At 41.1% G+C, this 18237-nt stretch overlaps 1 protein-coding gene across 3 annotated transcripts in view; it reads right to left on the minus strand.

Moving 5' to 3' along the window:
* The window catches only part of LOC119338899 (protein FATTY ACID EXPORT 1, chloroplastic-like), a 41515-nt gene extending 27281 nt beyond the window's left edge, over positions 1 to 14234 (minus strand). For all 3 annotated transcript variants that reach the window (XM_037611110.1, XM_037611109.1, XM_037611106.1), the window contains exons 1-2: positions 11779 to 14234; positions 10195 to 10366 (exon numbers count right to left, since the gene is read on the minus strand). In XM_037611110.1, the coding sequence (XP_037467007.1) occupies positions 10195 to 10224 (30 nt within the window). In that variant the 5' untranslated portion in view covers positions 10225 to 10366; positions 11779 to 14234. The remainder of the gene's footprint in view (positions 1 to 10194; positions 10367 to 11778) is intronic.
* Between the last annotated feature and the right edge of the window lie 4003 nt (positions 14235 to 18237).

Below are 18237 nucleotides of genomic sequence, written 5' to 3' on the forward strand. Positions count from 1 at the left end.
TACAACCCGTGCGAGGTGGAGAACGAAATGACTTACCTATATCTCATGATTCGATTGAGATGATAGGGAAGGAAGGAAAATTGTGATTTAGTCAGACAAAGTTTTGGAAAGTTCTGATTCAGCTGAGAAATAGATGGAAATAATGACTCAGGATGAGAAGGTCACGATTAGGGTATGGCAAGAAGAACTTTTTTGGAAAGCTTTGATTCTGGTGATAATTACCATATTCGAAATTTCCTTAGTTACAGCCTTACCCTAATCATGGATTAATTGTGATTGATTAATTGTGATTTCTGAGTTTATAGCCTTACCATACGTGGATTAATTGTGATTGATTACCATAAATACATTGGGTATTGTCGGCCAGATTATAGCATTACCATACATGGATTGATTTATTACTATAATTATCATATTTGAGATTTCTAAGTTTATAGCCTTACCATACGTGGATTAATTGTGATTGATTACCATAAATACGTTGGGTATTGTCGGCCAGACGAGAAAGAGAAAAACCGGTGGGAGGGGGGTGGTGGGAGGTGGGACGAAGAAAAACCGGTTGAAAATAAACCGGTTGGAATTAAACCGGTTGAAAGTGGGGGGGGACTATTCAACCAATTCGTCCATTAGGAGTAGAGACTCCTAATGGAGTAGTTGGTAGCCTTGTACGATTTATTTTTGTCCTCCTCCCACCTCCCCTGGTTTTTTTATCCTCTCTCCCACCTCCCAATTTCGTTGGTTTTTTTCGTCGGTTTTTACTCGCCCCCTCCCACCTCCCAATTTCGTACGGTTTTTATTCGTCCCACCTCCCACCACCCCCTCGTACTGGTTCTTTTTCTCTCCACTCTTTCCTTGCAAACCAATAATTTCCTAACATACAAAAGATCACAAATCTATCTTTCCTTACCCGAACCAATCGCGCCCTACATCAGTGCATTTCTTTATTAAGAAAACTAACACGTAAATCTTAACGCATTGCAAACAAATCCCGTTATGGACCTAATTAATTTATTATGGAATCTGTACGTGGTCGCATCTCTCCCCTCGTGAAAAAATTGCATCCATCTCCCGTTAAAAAGGAAAAGAGAACATGAACGACCAATCCCATACCCTGCATCTCAGTAGCAAAAAATCGCCCTCGCCTCTGCTACTACGCCTCGCCGTGTGCCCGGCTCGACCCATGCCTCGCCTGCATGGCTGAACGCCGTCGTCTCTACCGCCACGTACAAGAAAACGGTGGGCAGAACCATCCATTCAAATCGCACACCCCCACCCTCCTCCGCAATCCCTAGCCCCGCATCACCCTATCGCTTTCTCGCCTCTCTTTCCCCTCGATGTAGATGGTGCCGAGCGGCGGCCTCGAGCACCGGCAGTGCCGCCCTCTCTATCTTCGCTGCGTCGAGAGATGGGCCGAGGCTATCGTCGGTTCGCCGCCCACGATTGGGCCGCCTCCGGTTGTCGCGCACCACCGGCTCCACCTAACGTGCCCGACCCTCTCCGCTTTCGACCTTCCGGTGACCACATCCCTCCGCGCCTCCATCCATCATCCACAAGGCCACTCCCTGCACCCACCCTCCTAAATTCTCCATACCGGCGGACAATCACCGAAGAGCCAAGTTGGCCCGATATCAATTTTCTTACATGCTTTCTTTATCAGTTGGTGATGGGAATGGGTTCCAATTTCTCTCTCTGACTGTGGATTCGCAGGCAAGAAGCGCTTCTACATGCATCCTCCTGTCGGTCCCTAAAGTACCAAGGTAAATGGTTGATGTTCCGTTTGTCTAGGATGATATATGTTGGCTCTGTTCCGGTTCATCCGAGCAGTTTGGTGACTAATTTACTGATAATTTAATTATATTAATTAAATGAGTCGGGTGTATCGTCGTGCATTTATCTTGCCAGTAATGTTCTGTGATGCTCTGATGCACTTTGGGAATTGGTTATCTTGTCTTCAGTGCAGAACATTTGTTTATTAATGCATGAGAAGAATCCTTGTTACTACCTTGAACCTGTTTTATAATCCATATTGTTATGCACTAGCGCGTGTGCGTGTGAAATAGATGGATTATGGTCCCGTACCCAATAAGATGGATATGTGTGTGTTAGAGAGAGAGAGAGGGAGAGGGGGAGAGAGAGTGAGGAGGAGGGAGGGAGAGAGTGTGTGTGAGAATTTGATGGTAAAAAGGTCGTCAATGTCACTTGAGATGTATGAGAATATTAAATGTAATATTAACATAATTGATATTGAACTCTTAAAGTTAATGTGACTCCGTTGCAACGCACGGGTGTTCTTCTAGTACTTATTAGAGATGCGGACATCCCAACCAACAAAATCCGCGCAACTTCTTCAACACCTACAAACAATGCCTACTCTCTCACAAAACATTGTAAACCACCAAAACCGACATCGACACATTTCACTCGCTATCTCTCGAAGGATCAAGTTCTTGAATTCTAGTGCCGTTTTCACTTGGTTCATCCTATTAAACAATCTAGCATTGTGTTGCTTCTAAAGTGCTCAGGCTACCGCAATAGTTAACGTGTCAAAGCCTAGCTTATCCGCTCCGCTCTCTGGAAGTTTTTCCTCTCATGCAGCCACCAGTCGAGGAGGTTGGCGTGTTGATTCGGTCTCTGCACGTTCCTTTGACCTGATTACAAAGATTTTGTAATCTGGCGAGTTACACTCACTCTTTTGCGGAAAATATTTTCTTAAAAAATTATCATATTTTATGGCAAAACACTTTGCCTCGGCACAGTGATAGAGAAATGCCCAACCACTTGGGATAACCTACAAAGTAGCACTTATCTCACTTGAATATAAACTCGTAAACACTTTTACTTATGTCTTGTATTCTCAAATGTTAAGAAAAGACCAAATGATTTTGGCATGCCATTCCATATATTATATTGTGTCATTTCAACACATTTTAATGACGCTCTTTTGAGTGTAAAAGTTGCAGTCTATAAAGCATCACATTAAAATTACAACAACAAATTGATTAATTCATCTTTAATCTCATCATATCATACTTAGTTTGTTTACATATGCTCAAAACATTATACTCTTAGTAATGTTCTGTGAGGTGGAACCTATAATTTTCTTTTGAACTCATCAGGCATCCGTTAAACTTGTAACTCAAATATTCTTTTTCACAATCTAATTGTAGTAACATAATTTTTTTGTTACAGTAATTTCTACTTCATTCTAAAAATCTTTTAAACATTTTAAAGGATCCAGAATTATGTCTCGTTAAGTAAATATAAATATCTACTTGAGTTATCCTTGAAGATAGATAAATGCACTGCTTACAACAACACTCATTAAACTACATACATCAATATGCATGTTTTCAATTATTTTGTTGCTTGTTCTTTATGGCATGTGAACAATAGTTATTTCACCATTTAGTCGAAAGTTTGCAAGTGTCAGATGATTCATAATGAGATGACTTCAAGATCCATCACTATAGAATTTCTCTAACACTACTAGAAAAAGGCCTACTAATGGCGCACCGGTTTTGGATGTTGATATTCGGGCCAAGATATTGATATTGGCATTGGATGGGCCGAATTCTGCTGTTCAGATGCACTTGGAATTGAGTCCACGGAATTGGCCCGAGATATTCGATGGCCTGCTCGAAAGCCCGCCTCTCTGTTCCCGAATTCGGAGGGGTCGAGCTAGATTTTCGCTGTGATATTCGGTAACGCGCCCGCTCTTACCCCTTCGACCGTGCTCACGAAAAGAAGAGGCAGAGCAGCAAGCGGGAGAAGAGGCGAGCAGGGCCGCGACGCAGAGCATCCAGCGGTGCAAGTCAGCCCCTCTCTGCCCTTCTCCTTCTTCTCCGTTCTCTCCGGGCGACAGATCCACTCCTCCCGCGCATGTCGCCTAGTACTGCTGCCTCGTATCACCCCGACGCCCCACCTCCTCGCTTGTCCCGCCGTCCGCCGCCCATGGCCGCCCGCTTTTCCCATCAGCGCGGCACCCCTCCATCGCCGGATGTCACGGGTGCCTCCCCCTGGCCGCATCTTCCTCTACCCCCCCCACACACATAGCCATCTTCCCTATCCCAATCCCTAACCCCATACAGAAACCCTAAATCCCCAATCCCTTGTACCCACGTATGAGTCAGTATGCTCATTTATTTTTTCCTTTTGATGAACAACAAGTTTTTTTCCTTTTGATGGACAATTCCAATGTAGAGAATGACCATCCAAACAAGCTTCATAATTGAGCCTCTCAGTCGAATTCCAAGTGGCAATTCTATGCACATCCAAACAACATAATTCATGCTCAATGTCAATATCAAAGTCAAGGAGATTTGATATTGGGGTCAATTCAATGCCATGGCCCTGAATATCAACATCCAAACAAAGCGTATGTGGTTTCTCCAACACTACTAGAAAAAGGCCTACTAATGGCGCACCGGTTTTGCCTACTAATGGCGCACTACCGGTGCGCCATTACTAGCACGCCATTAGTGGTGCGCCATTAGTATAGCCCACGGTGCGCCATTAGTATCTGGTAATTTTTTTTTAAATTTTTTTTTCAAATTTTTCTTAATCTCAGTTCACTATGGCTTAATCTCGGGTCAATATGCTTAATCTCAGGTCAAATCGCACTTCGTGGTCAAACTTCCCGAAAGGTCACCCATCCTCACACTACTCCAGCCCAAGCACGCTTAACTTCAGAGTTCTATCCAACCCCAGCAACAGCTCACTTCACATGCACTTGTTGATATATCTAGCATATCAATCCTATTATACCTTGTTGATGTCTAGGACTTTGTTCATGTTCATGACTATGATGAAATTTTGAAAAATATTTCAAACTTCCCGATCATATTACGTATCATTTTTTGTTACTAGTGGCGCACCACATCCACGGTGCGCCACTAGTAAGTTTGATTTTTTTGAATTTTTTTGCCGCTAGATCTTGAAAGCCCCGTAACTTTTTTCTGTTAGGTTTTTGGGGATTTTAAAAATGTTTAACGGGGATTCCCCTATTAAATTTGGATGTAACTTTTTCAGTAGATGAATTTTCATATAAAAAACTTTTTCATCCGAGTTCGTATGCAAAAGTTATGCCCATTTTACAAATTTCCAGAGAGATTTTGCAAATAAAGTCGAAATTCATATTTGTAAATTTTCCCAAAAACTAGAGCACATATCACATGGGAAACATATTATCTTTTATTTTTTTGACATTTCCATCATTTTCTTTTATTTATTTTTTAAATCTGAAAAGGCGATCAGGGGGGGTGCATTCGGTGTTGGGGCAAGTTAGTAATGGCGCACCGTGGGGTGGTGCGCCATTACTAGTTTAACTAGTAATGGCGCACCGCACCGCGCACCACCCCACGGTGCGCCATTACTAGTTTTGAAAAAAATAAAAAAATTGATATTTTTTTGATTTTTTTTGAAAAAAACTTAGTAATGGCGCACTAGTGGAAAGTGCGCCATTACTAGTTAAAACTAGTAATGGCGCACCGAGACATGGTGCGCCATTAATAACAAATTTTTTTAATTTTTTTTCAAAACTACTAATGGCGCACGACGGATGTGGTGCGCCATTACTATGTCAATTAGTAATGGCGCACTATGCAACTGTGCACCATTAGTAACAAATTTTTTTATGTTTTTTTCCAAAACTACTAATGGCGCATCACACACCAGGCGCGCCATTAGTAATATATTACTAATGGCGCACCGAGACATGGTGCGCCATTAGAATATAGTAATGGCGCACCACATCACAGGTGCGCCATTAGTGACCATTCCATCTATAGCCCTTTTTGTAGTAGTGCAATGTGACTAAAGGCTAGTTCTTTTGGGTGGCTTAAAAAATAAGCTTCCTCTCCCCAGTTTAAAAAACAAGTCACCCTCTAAGTTTGTTGAGACTTCTAAATTAGCTATCACATAACTAGTTTAGAAGCCCCAATGAACAAGTGAGGTGGCTTATAGGAAAACCTAGAGAGGAGGCGGCTTATTTTTTAAGCTGCCAAAAGAATTGGCCTTAAATGCAGTGCCACACATATATGGTATCAATCTTGCGATATTTAGCCTCGGTGTTATGGATGTTTTAATTTTATTGTCAAATATTCATTACATACATCTTATTCGCAATAAGTCTATAGTTCTTTAATTATTCATAACAACGAACAAATGATTATTCTTTTATGAACAACCCCTTTTGCAATAAGCATTATCAATAGCTAGAGTGTACAAAACTTGATAATGTATTTATGAAAATAAAAATACAGGTACAAACAATAGCACAACTTGAGGTTGCAGTTGTTGAGTATGAGATCAAACCGAACTTAGTTTCCATAGTTCAACATGACCAATTTGGAGGCTCTACTTTTGAAGATGCATGTATGCACTTGCATAATTTTACTGAATTGTGCAACATGACACACATTAGAGATTATGACCTCGACGCTTTAAAGTTGCGTCTATTTCCTTTCTCTTTGAGAGGAAAAGCAAAAGAATGGCTTCTAGCTCTACCTAGAGGTTTCAAGCAGGAAGAACGTGAGCCACTAGAGCTTGTGTGGGAAAGAATGAAAGAAAATATAAGGAACTGTCCTAATCATGGAATGGATGAATGGTTAATAATTCATATGTTTTATAATGGTTTGAATCACATGTAAAAAACTATGCTTGATACAGCTGCAGGAGGAACAATCATGGGAAAGCCCATAAACGATGTCAAGAAACTATTTGACGATATGCAAGAAAACCATGCCCAATGGAATGTTGGAAGAGCCACCACCAAGAGGGTGAACGTGATAGAAGAAAGTAGCACGGAGTTGACAACCAAACTTATCTCTGTGCTGAAAGGTAAAGAAGAGCTAATGTGAATGCCATCACTAATGAAGAAACTAGTGATGTGAATTTTATTGCTTGTTATGGCTATAATCCCAACAAGAAAAATAATGGTTATTGACGGTGTCCTGGACTAGGGGGTACTAACCTAGTTGGGTCATGCTCTTCGAGTTGGGCTGATGGGCACTTATCCTTCTCGAGATGGACTCCGGAGGCTACACGCTGGGGGCGAAATCAGGGTTGCATCTACCGAAGACTTGCCGTATACTCCAAGACTTCTTCTGCCATCCCCACGCTAGGATACCGACCTTGTAACCCTAGATACCCTACCTGGCGTGTATATCAGCCAAAGGGCTTAGCCCGTAGAGGGGACATTAACGCAATCTCATTCACCTAGCCCTAGAGTTAGAACTGTCACGCCCCAAAACATAGCAGTGACAATTGCCACATGCTTATAAATTCAATTCAAATTTATAAGCATGTTAGGCCATCAGGTTAACAAAGGTAGTACACTGGGATCATTTTTATTCATTATCATAGGAACGACTACAAGTGTTCTTGCTAGTACATGCATGCAAGTTTCTTTATTTCACCCCCTCCCGAAGTACTACTTCTACTGTTCACCATCATTTCCATTGCTCATCTCTGCAAAAAAATAAATAAGATAGCAAGAATACTAAGAAGACTAGGTCCGTAAGGGTTTTTTTTCTTCTGTTTTTTGGAATTATTTTTACCATGTTTCTTTGAGTGACGCGTGTGCAGGTGCAACCCTTGTTTACCTTCACCTGTCCAGCTCATCGTAAGGGAGAGTTCCTTTGCTTTTTATATTTGTTTGACTGGCCGGTTTGCATGGTCAAGCTGACGTGCCTATTCTATATTTCCTGGGTTTCCTTCCTTCGACGCGTCTCCGTATGGGCATGCAGGTCTGCGCCATGCACCTCGCCACGTTTGCCTCCACCGCTTTGACCGGTCTATCTCTGTCTCTCCCGAAAATTCTAGCTCAATCCCGTGTCGTGGCTCTGTCAACCTATGTGCGTATAAAAGCCCCCCGTAGCGTGGGTCTCTCCAGTCACCGCTGCACCCAGACCGCTCCTCACCAATACGCCCATCTCTTCTCCCGATGCTGCCCTCCAGCCGAGATCCCATGGCGCGCTACGTCGCCGCTCCGGCTGGCCGGCTGAGAGGTGCGCACAGGCTACAACATGAATCGGGAGAGCCATGTACCATCGCCTCCCATGGATCTTCCCCGGCTCCGGCTCCCTGCCTCCCATGGATCTTCCTCGGCTCCGCCCCCCTGGCCTGAAGGCAGATAAACAGTGGTGGCCTTTGCGTGATCCAAGGTGACACACCTGCAGCTGGCAGCGGATAGCTCGCTGCCCTGTTGCTCTCCATCCTAATCGGCTCCCCTTGGCCTTCCCCAGCTTCGGCCCCGGCTGCCGGTCCCCTCTATCCGCCCGACGGCCGTCCCTCCGCTGCAGCGCTCTTGCAAAGGTACGCATCGCATCTGCCTTTCCTCTCCTCTGATCTGCGTGGTTTCTTTGTACAGGTAGATGAGTTATTAGTACTAGAATTTCAGATCTAAAGATTCTTAATCTGAGAAGAATGTTCAGGTATTGCATGCAGGTCTGTCGTGAGGACAAAAATTTGGGTGTCTAGCTCCTTGCATGAATGTGCAAGGAATTTAGAACCTGCATCTTTTCTTCAGTATACCATGGTATATTTATTCTTGATCTCTCCTTGACGTTGTGTTGCATTTTTCTCGATGGAAGTAATTTTGGTTTAATTTCACATGATGTTAAAAGAAATAAACACATGATATGTTGAATAGCTGACATATAGAGGAAATGCTACAGCTTGATGATTATTGCAGTACTACATTATTTTCAGGTATGTATTGTTCCTTTTGTGATAGTTCTCTCTCCTATGAAAGGAAAATGAATCATTTTTATTTTTTGAACAAGGTTGCTCTCTCCTATATAGAAGTAAAATGACTCATTTTTAATTCTTTGAACAAGGTTGCCGAAAGTCAGCCATTGAGGCATTATCACTTTTTTAAGAAGCTTCGCAAAATCTGCTTACTAGAGAAATCTAATGTAGGTTTGTTAGCCTTATAGGGTACTAATATGCTGAACACATGATATTAAATATACAGTACATTGCACTGTGAAGAGTATGTATATACTATCCACACAGGATTTAGTATGTCACACTTGACTTCATCATCCTTTCTTTTCAGATGTATTCTTTAGGCATACACTAATGTGGTAGCTTGGTCATATCCTGTAGCTAATTTAGTCACCACAATACTCGGGATTTTTTCCCGGCTTTGAATATAAATAACTTCCACTTGCCATTTCACATGACAAGCACTACATTTCATTTATTTATGGCCTACAACTTATTATTTATGGATAGTCACAACTGAAGTCTTTAGTTTTTGAGTATCATAGAAGAACAACATTACTTTTTGTAGCGATAGAACAAATTGATCAATGTTTGACCTTTTTTCAGCTATTATTGGAACACTAAGATGCACAAAATCAACCTGTATTAGAGCCAATGGTCCTTTCCAAACATGAAATCTTGCATGTGTTATTTATCAATTCCAAAAGGTGATGGTTGTGTTATTATGTTAGAAAAGAGGTACTTGTACAATTTTGCTACTAATTTTGGCTAAGGGTTTTTCGGTTCTCATCTCTATATGGATATGCTTTTTTCAGGTTAGTGGTTTAGGAGTTCCTGCCAAGACTGGCTTTTGGAATTTATCCTCGTTTCGCCAGTTGGGCTTAACAAGGACATAATTGATTCTTTGTTGGTAATTAGAAAAAGATATCTGGTTGGAGAAAACTTCTCTTTTGGTTAATTGATTGTTTCTGAATTTTAGTAATCTTTTTTAGATTTTCTTTTTTCAGGTTAGTAGTACGGGACTTCCTGTCAAGAACGACTTTTGGAAGTTATGCTAGCTTCATCAGTTGGGATTTCTGTATAGAACTAAGATAATCTATTTTGGTGCTTGCGATGAGTATTAGACAGAGGGGTGATGGACACATACTTCACCCAGTATATTTGTTCATTTATGTTGTTAATTAACTAATTAGGCAAAAAGCCTCTATCTGTATGGTGTTTGTGATGATGCTCTCAATTCACCAAACACTAAATACCGGGTTGTGCTTTTCAAATCTAGCAAATTAATTTTCTCTATTGCTTCTTTTCCAAACAGAAGTATTAGATCCACTGTGCCATGAGTCATACTATCAAAATATTATATAAGCCGCGCCGGATGATTATAGGTAACTTATATCAAGAACTTTGTTTTAGCAGCACAATTCGGATAACTTGCAGTTTTATACCAACGAAAAAACTATTACATACCAGATCAAACATAGAAGCCAGGCTGAACATTGCGATCTTACAGATCTGCCAAGTGCATCCTCATGAAATAGATAGTAGCGTCACTGATAAAAAAAGTAGATCGGCCAATCTAGGTAGCATCAGAAGTTGTCTCCATCGGAAAGAACACTGCCTAATGCCATCTTCCAGAAAGCTGGACATGCAAAAAATGAGAAGAAATTAGTGTTGGACATTTCTCTCTGTAGCAACGAATAAATTCATTTTATTATTGTATAGCCATGGTGGCAATCTTTTCCGGATAATAACAAGAAACAATTCGCTCAAATATTCTCATCAGAGATAATATTGTGGTCTATCAGAAAAAAAATGTTAGCTATTTAATTAAACAGAGAACTCTGTCACTGTAGCAACAGATGCTAAACAGTCAGACTACCTGACAGAAAAGTATATATAGAGCAGTTAAATTTCTTCAATCCAAAAATAGATGTAGTGGTAGATGTTAATCGTACAACACGAGGATGATGTAGTGGCAGGGAAGCACTATCTAGGACCGTTTAGACACTAGCTAGAAGAGTGTTCTGTCTACAACCGTATAGAGTTTAGACACTAGCTTGAAGAGTGTTCTGTCTACAAAGGTATAGAGAGACTAATAGTTTCATTTCTCATCTTGACAGTCAGCTACAAGAGTGTTTTGTCTCATTTCTCATTTTAGCATAATGAACTATGACTTTGCCCACCAAATTATACACAAAGACATACAGTGTTAATAGCTGACCAGAATATGGATTTCCTTTCTCTGTCATGATGTGCGGTACATTTTGCTGCCACCTGGTGGTGATAGTCAATCCCCCCTTAGTACTATCTTATGTTAACCCTTATTTTCACCATATTTCCTTATGCAGAGCCAAAGAAGGAACAAATAATCAACATAACCAAAAGAAACAAATTTAGGATTTGAAGGATGGGAGCCAACACTCTATTAATATTATGAATGATCTGAATTGATCGTTTTCTTTAAATAAAAAAACACTACCAACAATGCAGTCACCCTGAATATAAGAATTTAATCACTATTTTTCCTATTACGAAACGAGTCAAGTGCCCAAGTCCACTTATCTGCTTACTAAGCGTCCACCCAGGAACTGAGTATTCTAGAAAAAAAACAATAACTCGTCAGGGATTCAGGAAAGCTCAACACATGCAGAAGAAGCCAAGGAAGCGCACGGCCACGAGAACAGCAAGGGAAGCAAAGGAACCGAAGCTGAGGCACCCAAAGCGCCGGAATTTGCCATCTTCGCCGGCCAGCCCAAACACGGCCAGAATTCAGGAGCAAGGCCGGTCTGCTCACCCCATGAGCAGCTCCACCTATGTTGGCCCGCAGCACCACGAGAACATGAGTGAGATGCCGAGAATCGTATGTGTCAGAGGAGGCGAGGCGGGAGATGTATTCAATCAATTGTACTAGCTATCAACATCGATGGACAAATCACAGCTACAGAACATCATACTCTAAATTCTGTCCCAAGAAAGAAATCGACAAAACTGGAACAAATTCAGGCATCCGAGTTGAGCAACTACTGAACCGAATCGACAAGGATTTTATACCTTGAAGGCGTAGGCTTCAGCCTCGGAAAGAGCCCTCTTCAGCTCGCCGTTCTGGTACCTCTTTGCAAGCGCAACCATAACAGCAGCACATCAGTTCGATTCGATCCACTCTTCCACCGTCGGCGGGACCCTTTGTGGTTTCTCTCACCTCGGAGGCGACGACAGAGGGAGAGGACGCCTGGATACTGCCGGTGCTCGCGAGCGCGGCTGCCACATCCGCGACGACGGCAGTGGCGCCATAATCGTACAGGAACTCCATCTCCTCCTCCTCCTCCACGGCAGTGTTCCCGCGTCCAGGTGAGGGGGTTGTCGCTATCTGGAGGAGCTCGCGTAGGCAGGCCGGAGGTGGCCGGCGGCCGGCGGAAGGTGGTGGTGGTCTTTCGCGGTGTGATGTTTAGCTTAGCGCAACCAGGCATGAGGCAACGCAACAGCGAAAGCAGAGGAGGCAGTGCGCAGCAGGGGGGTGGACAGGTGGTGCGCACAAGGGGGTCGGTTGGTGGACAGGTGGTGTTGGTGACTTGCTGCTCCTAATTTATTTTTTCTCTTTGTTTTTGTTTTGTTTTTCTAGATAGTAGTAGAACTGAAGGTAAAACACAATTGGTGCTGAAATTATTTGTGTAGCTGTGACATTCTATATCTTCAGAAATAGAATCTCAAGGCTGAGATTATAATGCTACTACTGATATGGGCTGGCAGAGTATGGTGTTATGAAGATAGACCTTTGTCAACCAATATGTTGTTACATTTATGGAGGTCTTGGCATGACAGCACCAATGTCCAAAATACATAGTACTAACAAGATGGATAAATGCAAGAAATTCTCTAGATACTAATAGAAGTATTTTACAATTCGGATAGAATATGTTGTACGTGTACTTTATTCTCAGTTAATCATTCAGTTGTGTTTTTTTTGCATAATATTGACAATATATTCTATGTTGGCTGGAATATGCAAGGTCGTGTGGATGATAACAGCGGGTGCAATTCTACCAACTCCAATAATTTTTTCCATTCAACATCATGTGCAGATTTAGTTTTCTGAAACATCTATGACAAGTTAGTGTGCTTAAAGTTTTGCTAACTTCCAACTCATGTGTTAATTCAGTGATCACGATGGGAGCAACATAAGCTGGGTAGTGCGCAATTATTCTCTTCGCCACTACAAAGATATACACATGTTGAACATACAACAAATTCTCAAAAACTTCACAAAAACAACAAACCTCAAGCAAATCAACAGGGCCTTGTATGAACTATTTTGCCATTAATAAAATTTTGAGACCACTTACAAAATATTAAAAACTAAATAGCTTATCACTCCTTGTGGCGCGGCGTGCCGCCGCGCACTACCCGCTAGTGAGTATGATGACATACTCAGCAAGCACACATGTAGCAGGGGAAATATGTGACACCGGAAGCAAGTATATGGATTAGCCGTAAGAAAAGAAAAGAAACAAGAATGGTAACGAAAATAAAGATGTGCTTAGAAAATAATAATTTTGGCATCACACATGACCGCAAGCTTCCCGACCCGGGAGTCACAGGGATGAAATTTCACGCTTTCTCTTAAAAGGGGTACTCCGACGTCAACAGTCTCAACTGAAACCACACAGGCTCTAGTTGAGCAAGATTCTTTTACCCGCTAAGACCCGACTACCCGGCCTTACTTGTGTCGATCGCTCCTACGGATCCATCATCGACACGCTTCCGAACGAGTGTCGTTCTTGGCGGAGAACCTCGATAGTCCCATACCTGTACTGTGACCGGTACAATGTTTTTGCCGTCGTGATGCCTTAGTGTTAAATTTTTCATTAGGACTGGAGCATTAGAATAGGAAATATTATCTCAAAAGATCACCAATATATCATCTCTAGCTTCTGCACAAGATTAGCTAGTCTTGCATGTGCTATTCTTAGCATAACGAGTGTACGGTCCAACAAGTAAAAGTGAGGCGTACTTAGTCAGAACAAGGCATGTGGTACAAGATAGAAAGTGAGAAAAGACAAAATAATCTAGAGGAGTTCTTGGGAGATACTCCTTCCGTTCGAATTTACTCGTCTAAGAAATGAATGTACCTAGATGTATTTTAGTTATAGATATATCCATTTTAATCCATTTTTGTGATAAGTAATTTCGAACAGAGGGAGTAGGACGCATGCATCTTTCACAACTAGCATGCAGAACCAAACCACCATGCGTACGCACTAGCTGATGTGAAAGAATTAACAACAAGAATAGTGCTACAGACTAGCTATATAGAGAAGTACTAGCAACAGCGGCATGGCATGAGTAAAGAAAGAGAAGGAGCAGGACATCTTAGAGAAGCTAGATGGAACGCATGCTTGCCTTCTCCTGATTCTCTCGACACAGCAGCAGGATTTCTAACGCCTGCTCTGCACCAGCAGCTACGTACGGCTCTACTACTACTACCTCTAGTGAAGAGAGAGACAATGGTTGTGGTGTGAGGTCCAGCTTTACCCAGCCCTTGGCCCTTTATATAGGCGTGCAGCCGTGCAAGGGACAACAATGCATGCGGTGATTTAAAATATCTACCACCCATCCGGGCTCTTCTACACACAGCTCTATTTTAATTGCCACTAAGTAAAATTGATCTAATTGACACGTATGTCTGACAACAGGAACAGATAAGCTTGCTGGCCTGTACCTGAGTCAGCAACATAATCATTTCCATTTACTAAACATTTTATTTTCAGTGGTCTCCTCGACCCTTCCTACAGCCAGCTACTTGTTGAGCAAAATATCTGGTCTAACTCTTCTCACAAATTAAGGGAAAGAAAAAATAAAAGTCTGCCTAGACCAGTACGTGTACATGCATTTGGGTTCTAAGCAACTACTACTAATTCTTAAACAGTGGCATCCATCATATATATTATTAGTGCAAGCTATCAATCCATCCGATAATATTTATAATTGGCTTAAAATATTACTACTATACTACTTTGCATAATTTAATTTTCACGGGCGTTACATCCTTCCCTACTTATAGAAATTTTGTCCTCAAAATTTAGTTACCCGTAAACTGAAGATGAGGAAAACATGCACGCACTTCATCTTCCTGCTCCCAAGTCGCCTCATCTTCTGTGTGGTTGCTTCATTGGACTTTTACAAACCGAATGGTCCTTTTTCTCATTACCCTATCCTTGACATCCAAAATCTTTATCGGGTGCTCTTCATAGGATAGATATGGTTGGAGCTCCGTGAGTGATAATTCTACTGTTTTTGGTGGAAATTCACACTTTTTTAAAGTGGATATATGAAACATGTTGTGTATCCCGGATAAATTTGGGGGTAATTCCAAACGATAAGCGACAGCTCCAACTTTATTAATTATTTGAAATGGTTCGACGTATCTTGGACTCAATTTTCCGCGTAGCCCAAACCGTCTCGTCCCTTTCTTTGGAGAAACTTTCAGATAGACAAAATCTCCTGCCTTAAACTCAACTTCTCTGCGCTTCTTATCCGCTTGAGTCTTTTGTCGACTCTATGCTGCCTTTAGATGCTCAGGAATAATGCATAATTTTTCCTCGGCTTGTTGGACCAATTCTGGGCCTAAATATTTCCTCTCTCCAATTTCTTCCCAACAGATTGGAGATCGGCACCTCTTGCCATATAATGCTTCATAAGGAGCCATTTAATACTTGATTGATAACTATTATTATATGCGAATTTGACCAAAGGAAGTGCTTCATCCCGTTTTTTTTAAAGTCCGACACACTTGCTCGCAACATATCCTCCAATATTTGTATAACTCATTTTGACTGTCCATCGGATTGAGGGTGATATATACGTTGTACTAAAATTTAACTTTGTTCCCAATGCCTTATGTAACCTTTTCCAAAATATTGAGACAAACCTTGGATCTCGATCAGAAGTAATGTCAACAGGAACTCCATAATTGGCTACTATCTCCTTGATATATATTTTAGTTAATATTTCAAGAGAAAAAGTTTTGTTTATTGGAATAAATTGTGCCACTTTGGTCAATCTGTCCACTATGACCCATATTGCATCGTATCCCGCAGAAGTCCTAGGTAAACCCGTGACAAAATCCATGCTGATTTCTTCCCATTTCCAGGTGGGAATATTTAAAGGTTGTAGAAGACCGGCTGGTTTTTTATGGTCTACCTTTAATTGCTGACATATTGGACATTCTAGAACAAATTTTGCAATTTCTCTCTTCATATTGGGCCACCAAAAATTTACTTTAATGTCATGATACATCTTTGTGCTCCCTGGGTGCACAGTGTATGGTGTGGAGCGTGCCTCTTGCATAATATCCAACTTTAAATCTGACTGGTCAGGGACACATATGCGGTTTCTCAGCCATACAGACCCATCACTTCGTATATGAAACTCTGATGGCTTTCCTTGTTCTATTCCCTTTCGGAGGTTCAAAAGAAAGGGGTCATCCCTTTGCTTCATCCGAATTTTGTCTTGCAGATCAGGTTTGACTTGTAATGCCATAACAGTGGTAGTTGAATCACGTACATATACTTCTATACCCAGTTTTTCCAAATCCCTTAAAATGTCTTTTTGTGTAGTGATTAGACATGCCATGTTGCAATCAGCCTTTCTACTAAGTGCATCAGCAACAACGTTAGCTTTACCTGGATGGTAATTTGTGTTGATATCATAATCCTTAAGTAATTCTAACCACATTAGTTGTCGCATGTTTAATTCCTTCTAGGTGAATATGTATTTCAGGCTCTTATGATCCGTAAAAATTTCACAGCATTCTCCATACAAATAATGCCTCCATATTTTTAGTGCAAAAATAACATCACCCAATTCCAAATCATGAGTTGGATAATTTTTCTCATGTGTCTTTAACTGTCGAGATGCATATGCAATTACCTTATTGTTTTGCATAAGCACACAACCCAAGCCTACTTTTGAAGCATCACAGAAAATTGTAAATCCAATTCCACTGATTGGTACTGCTAAAACTGGGGTCGTCACCAATCGTTGCTTTAATTCTTGGAAGTTCTTTTCACATTTTCCATCCCAAATGAACTTTGTCCCCTTTCGAGTGAGTTGTGTCAATGGTGCTGCTAGCTGTGCAAAGCCTTTGATGAATCTTCGGTAATAACCTGCTAATCCCAAGAAACTTCTTACTTCTGTAACAGTCGTTGGCCTCTTCCAATCTACTACTGCCTGAATTTTTGTTGGATCTGGTGATATTCCTTCTCCTGAAATAATGTGTCCTAGAAAAGATACCTTATTTAACCAGAAGTCACATTTCTTCAATTTTGCATATAATTTATGCTTCCTTAACGTCTGAAGAACTATTTCTAGATGTTGAGCGTGCTCTTCTTCTGTCTTTGAATAAATCAAAATATCATCAATAAATACAACCACAAACTGATCCAAAAACGGTCTGAACACACGGTTCATCAAGTCCATGAAGGCCGCGGGAGCATTTGTTAATCCGAATGGCATAACAATGTACTCATAATGTCCATATCTTGTGCGGAACGCTGTTTTGGGAATATCGCCATCCTTTATTTTTAGCTGATGATACCCTGACTGCAAATCTATCTTTGAAAATACTCGCGATCCTTGTAATTGATCAAAGAGATCATCAATTCTAGGTAATGGATATTGGTTCTTAATAGTTACCTTGTTTAGCTCCCGATAATCCACACAAAGTCGCCAACTCCCGTCCTTCTTTTTCACAAACAACACCGGAGCGCCCCATGGTGACATGCTAGGTCTAATGAATTGTTTTTCCTCTAGCTCCTTAATCTGCCTCTTTAATTCTCTTAGTTCGGCAGGTGACATTCTGTACGGACTCTTTGAGATAGGAGCCGTACCAGGAGTCAAATTTATACTGAACTCAATTTCTCGATCCGGTGGTAATCCAAGTAAGTCACTTGGAAAAACATCAGGAAAATTTCTAACGACTGGTATTTCTTTGATATCTTTCTCTTTCACTTCTAAAGTCATGCTAAAAGAGCAGTCAAATTTTTTATGCCTTGCTTGATAAATGATTTTACACTGACCAGGTACATGAATTATCACTCGTTTTCTCCGACAATCTATGTTTGCTTGGTTCTTAGCTAGCGAATCCACGCCCAGTATAATATCAAAATCATGCATATCTAGTACTATTAAATCAACCAAAAATTCTTGCCCTTTTATTACTATAGGATATGCAACACAAATGTTCTTAGCTATTACTTCTGTCATCGGGGATTCCACATATATCCTTTTCCTCAAAGGGTTACTTTCTAATCCATGACTATTGATAAATTTTGAGGATATAAATGAATGTGTAGCATCCGTATCAAATAAAGTGAATGCATTGTGTGAGAATACTTGAAGTGTACCTGTTATCACGTTGTTGTCCTCTTCTGCATCATGCTGAGTTAAATGATTCACCTTTGCACGTGAGTTTGCTTGCTTCTTTCCGGGATAACTATTCATGCGTTGTGAGGG

Source organism: Triticum dicoccoides, chromosome 7B (assembly GCF_002162155.2).
Source record: "Triticum dicoccoides isolate Atlit2015 ecotype Zavitan chromosome 7B, WEW_v2.0, whole genome shotgun sequence".
NCBI lineage: Eukaryota > Viridiplantae > Streptophyta > Magnoliopsida > Poales > Poaceae > Triticum > Triticum dicoccoides.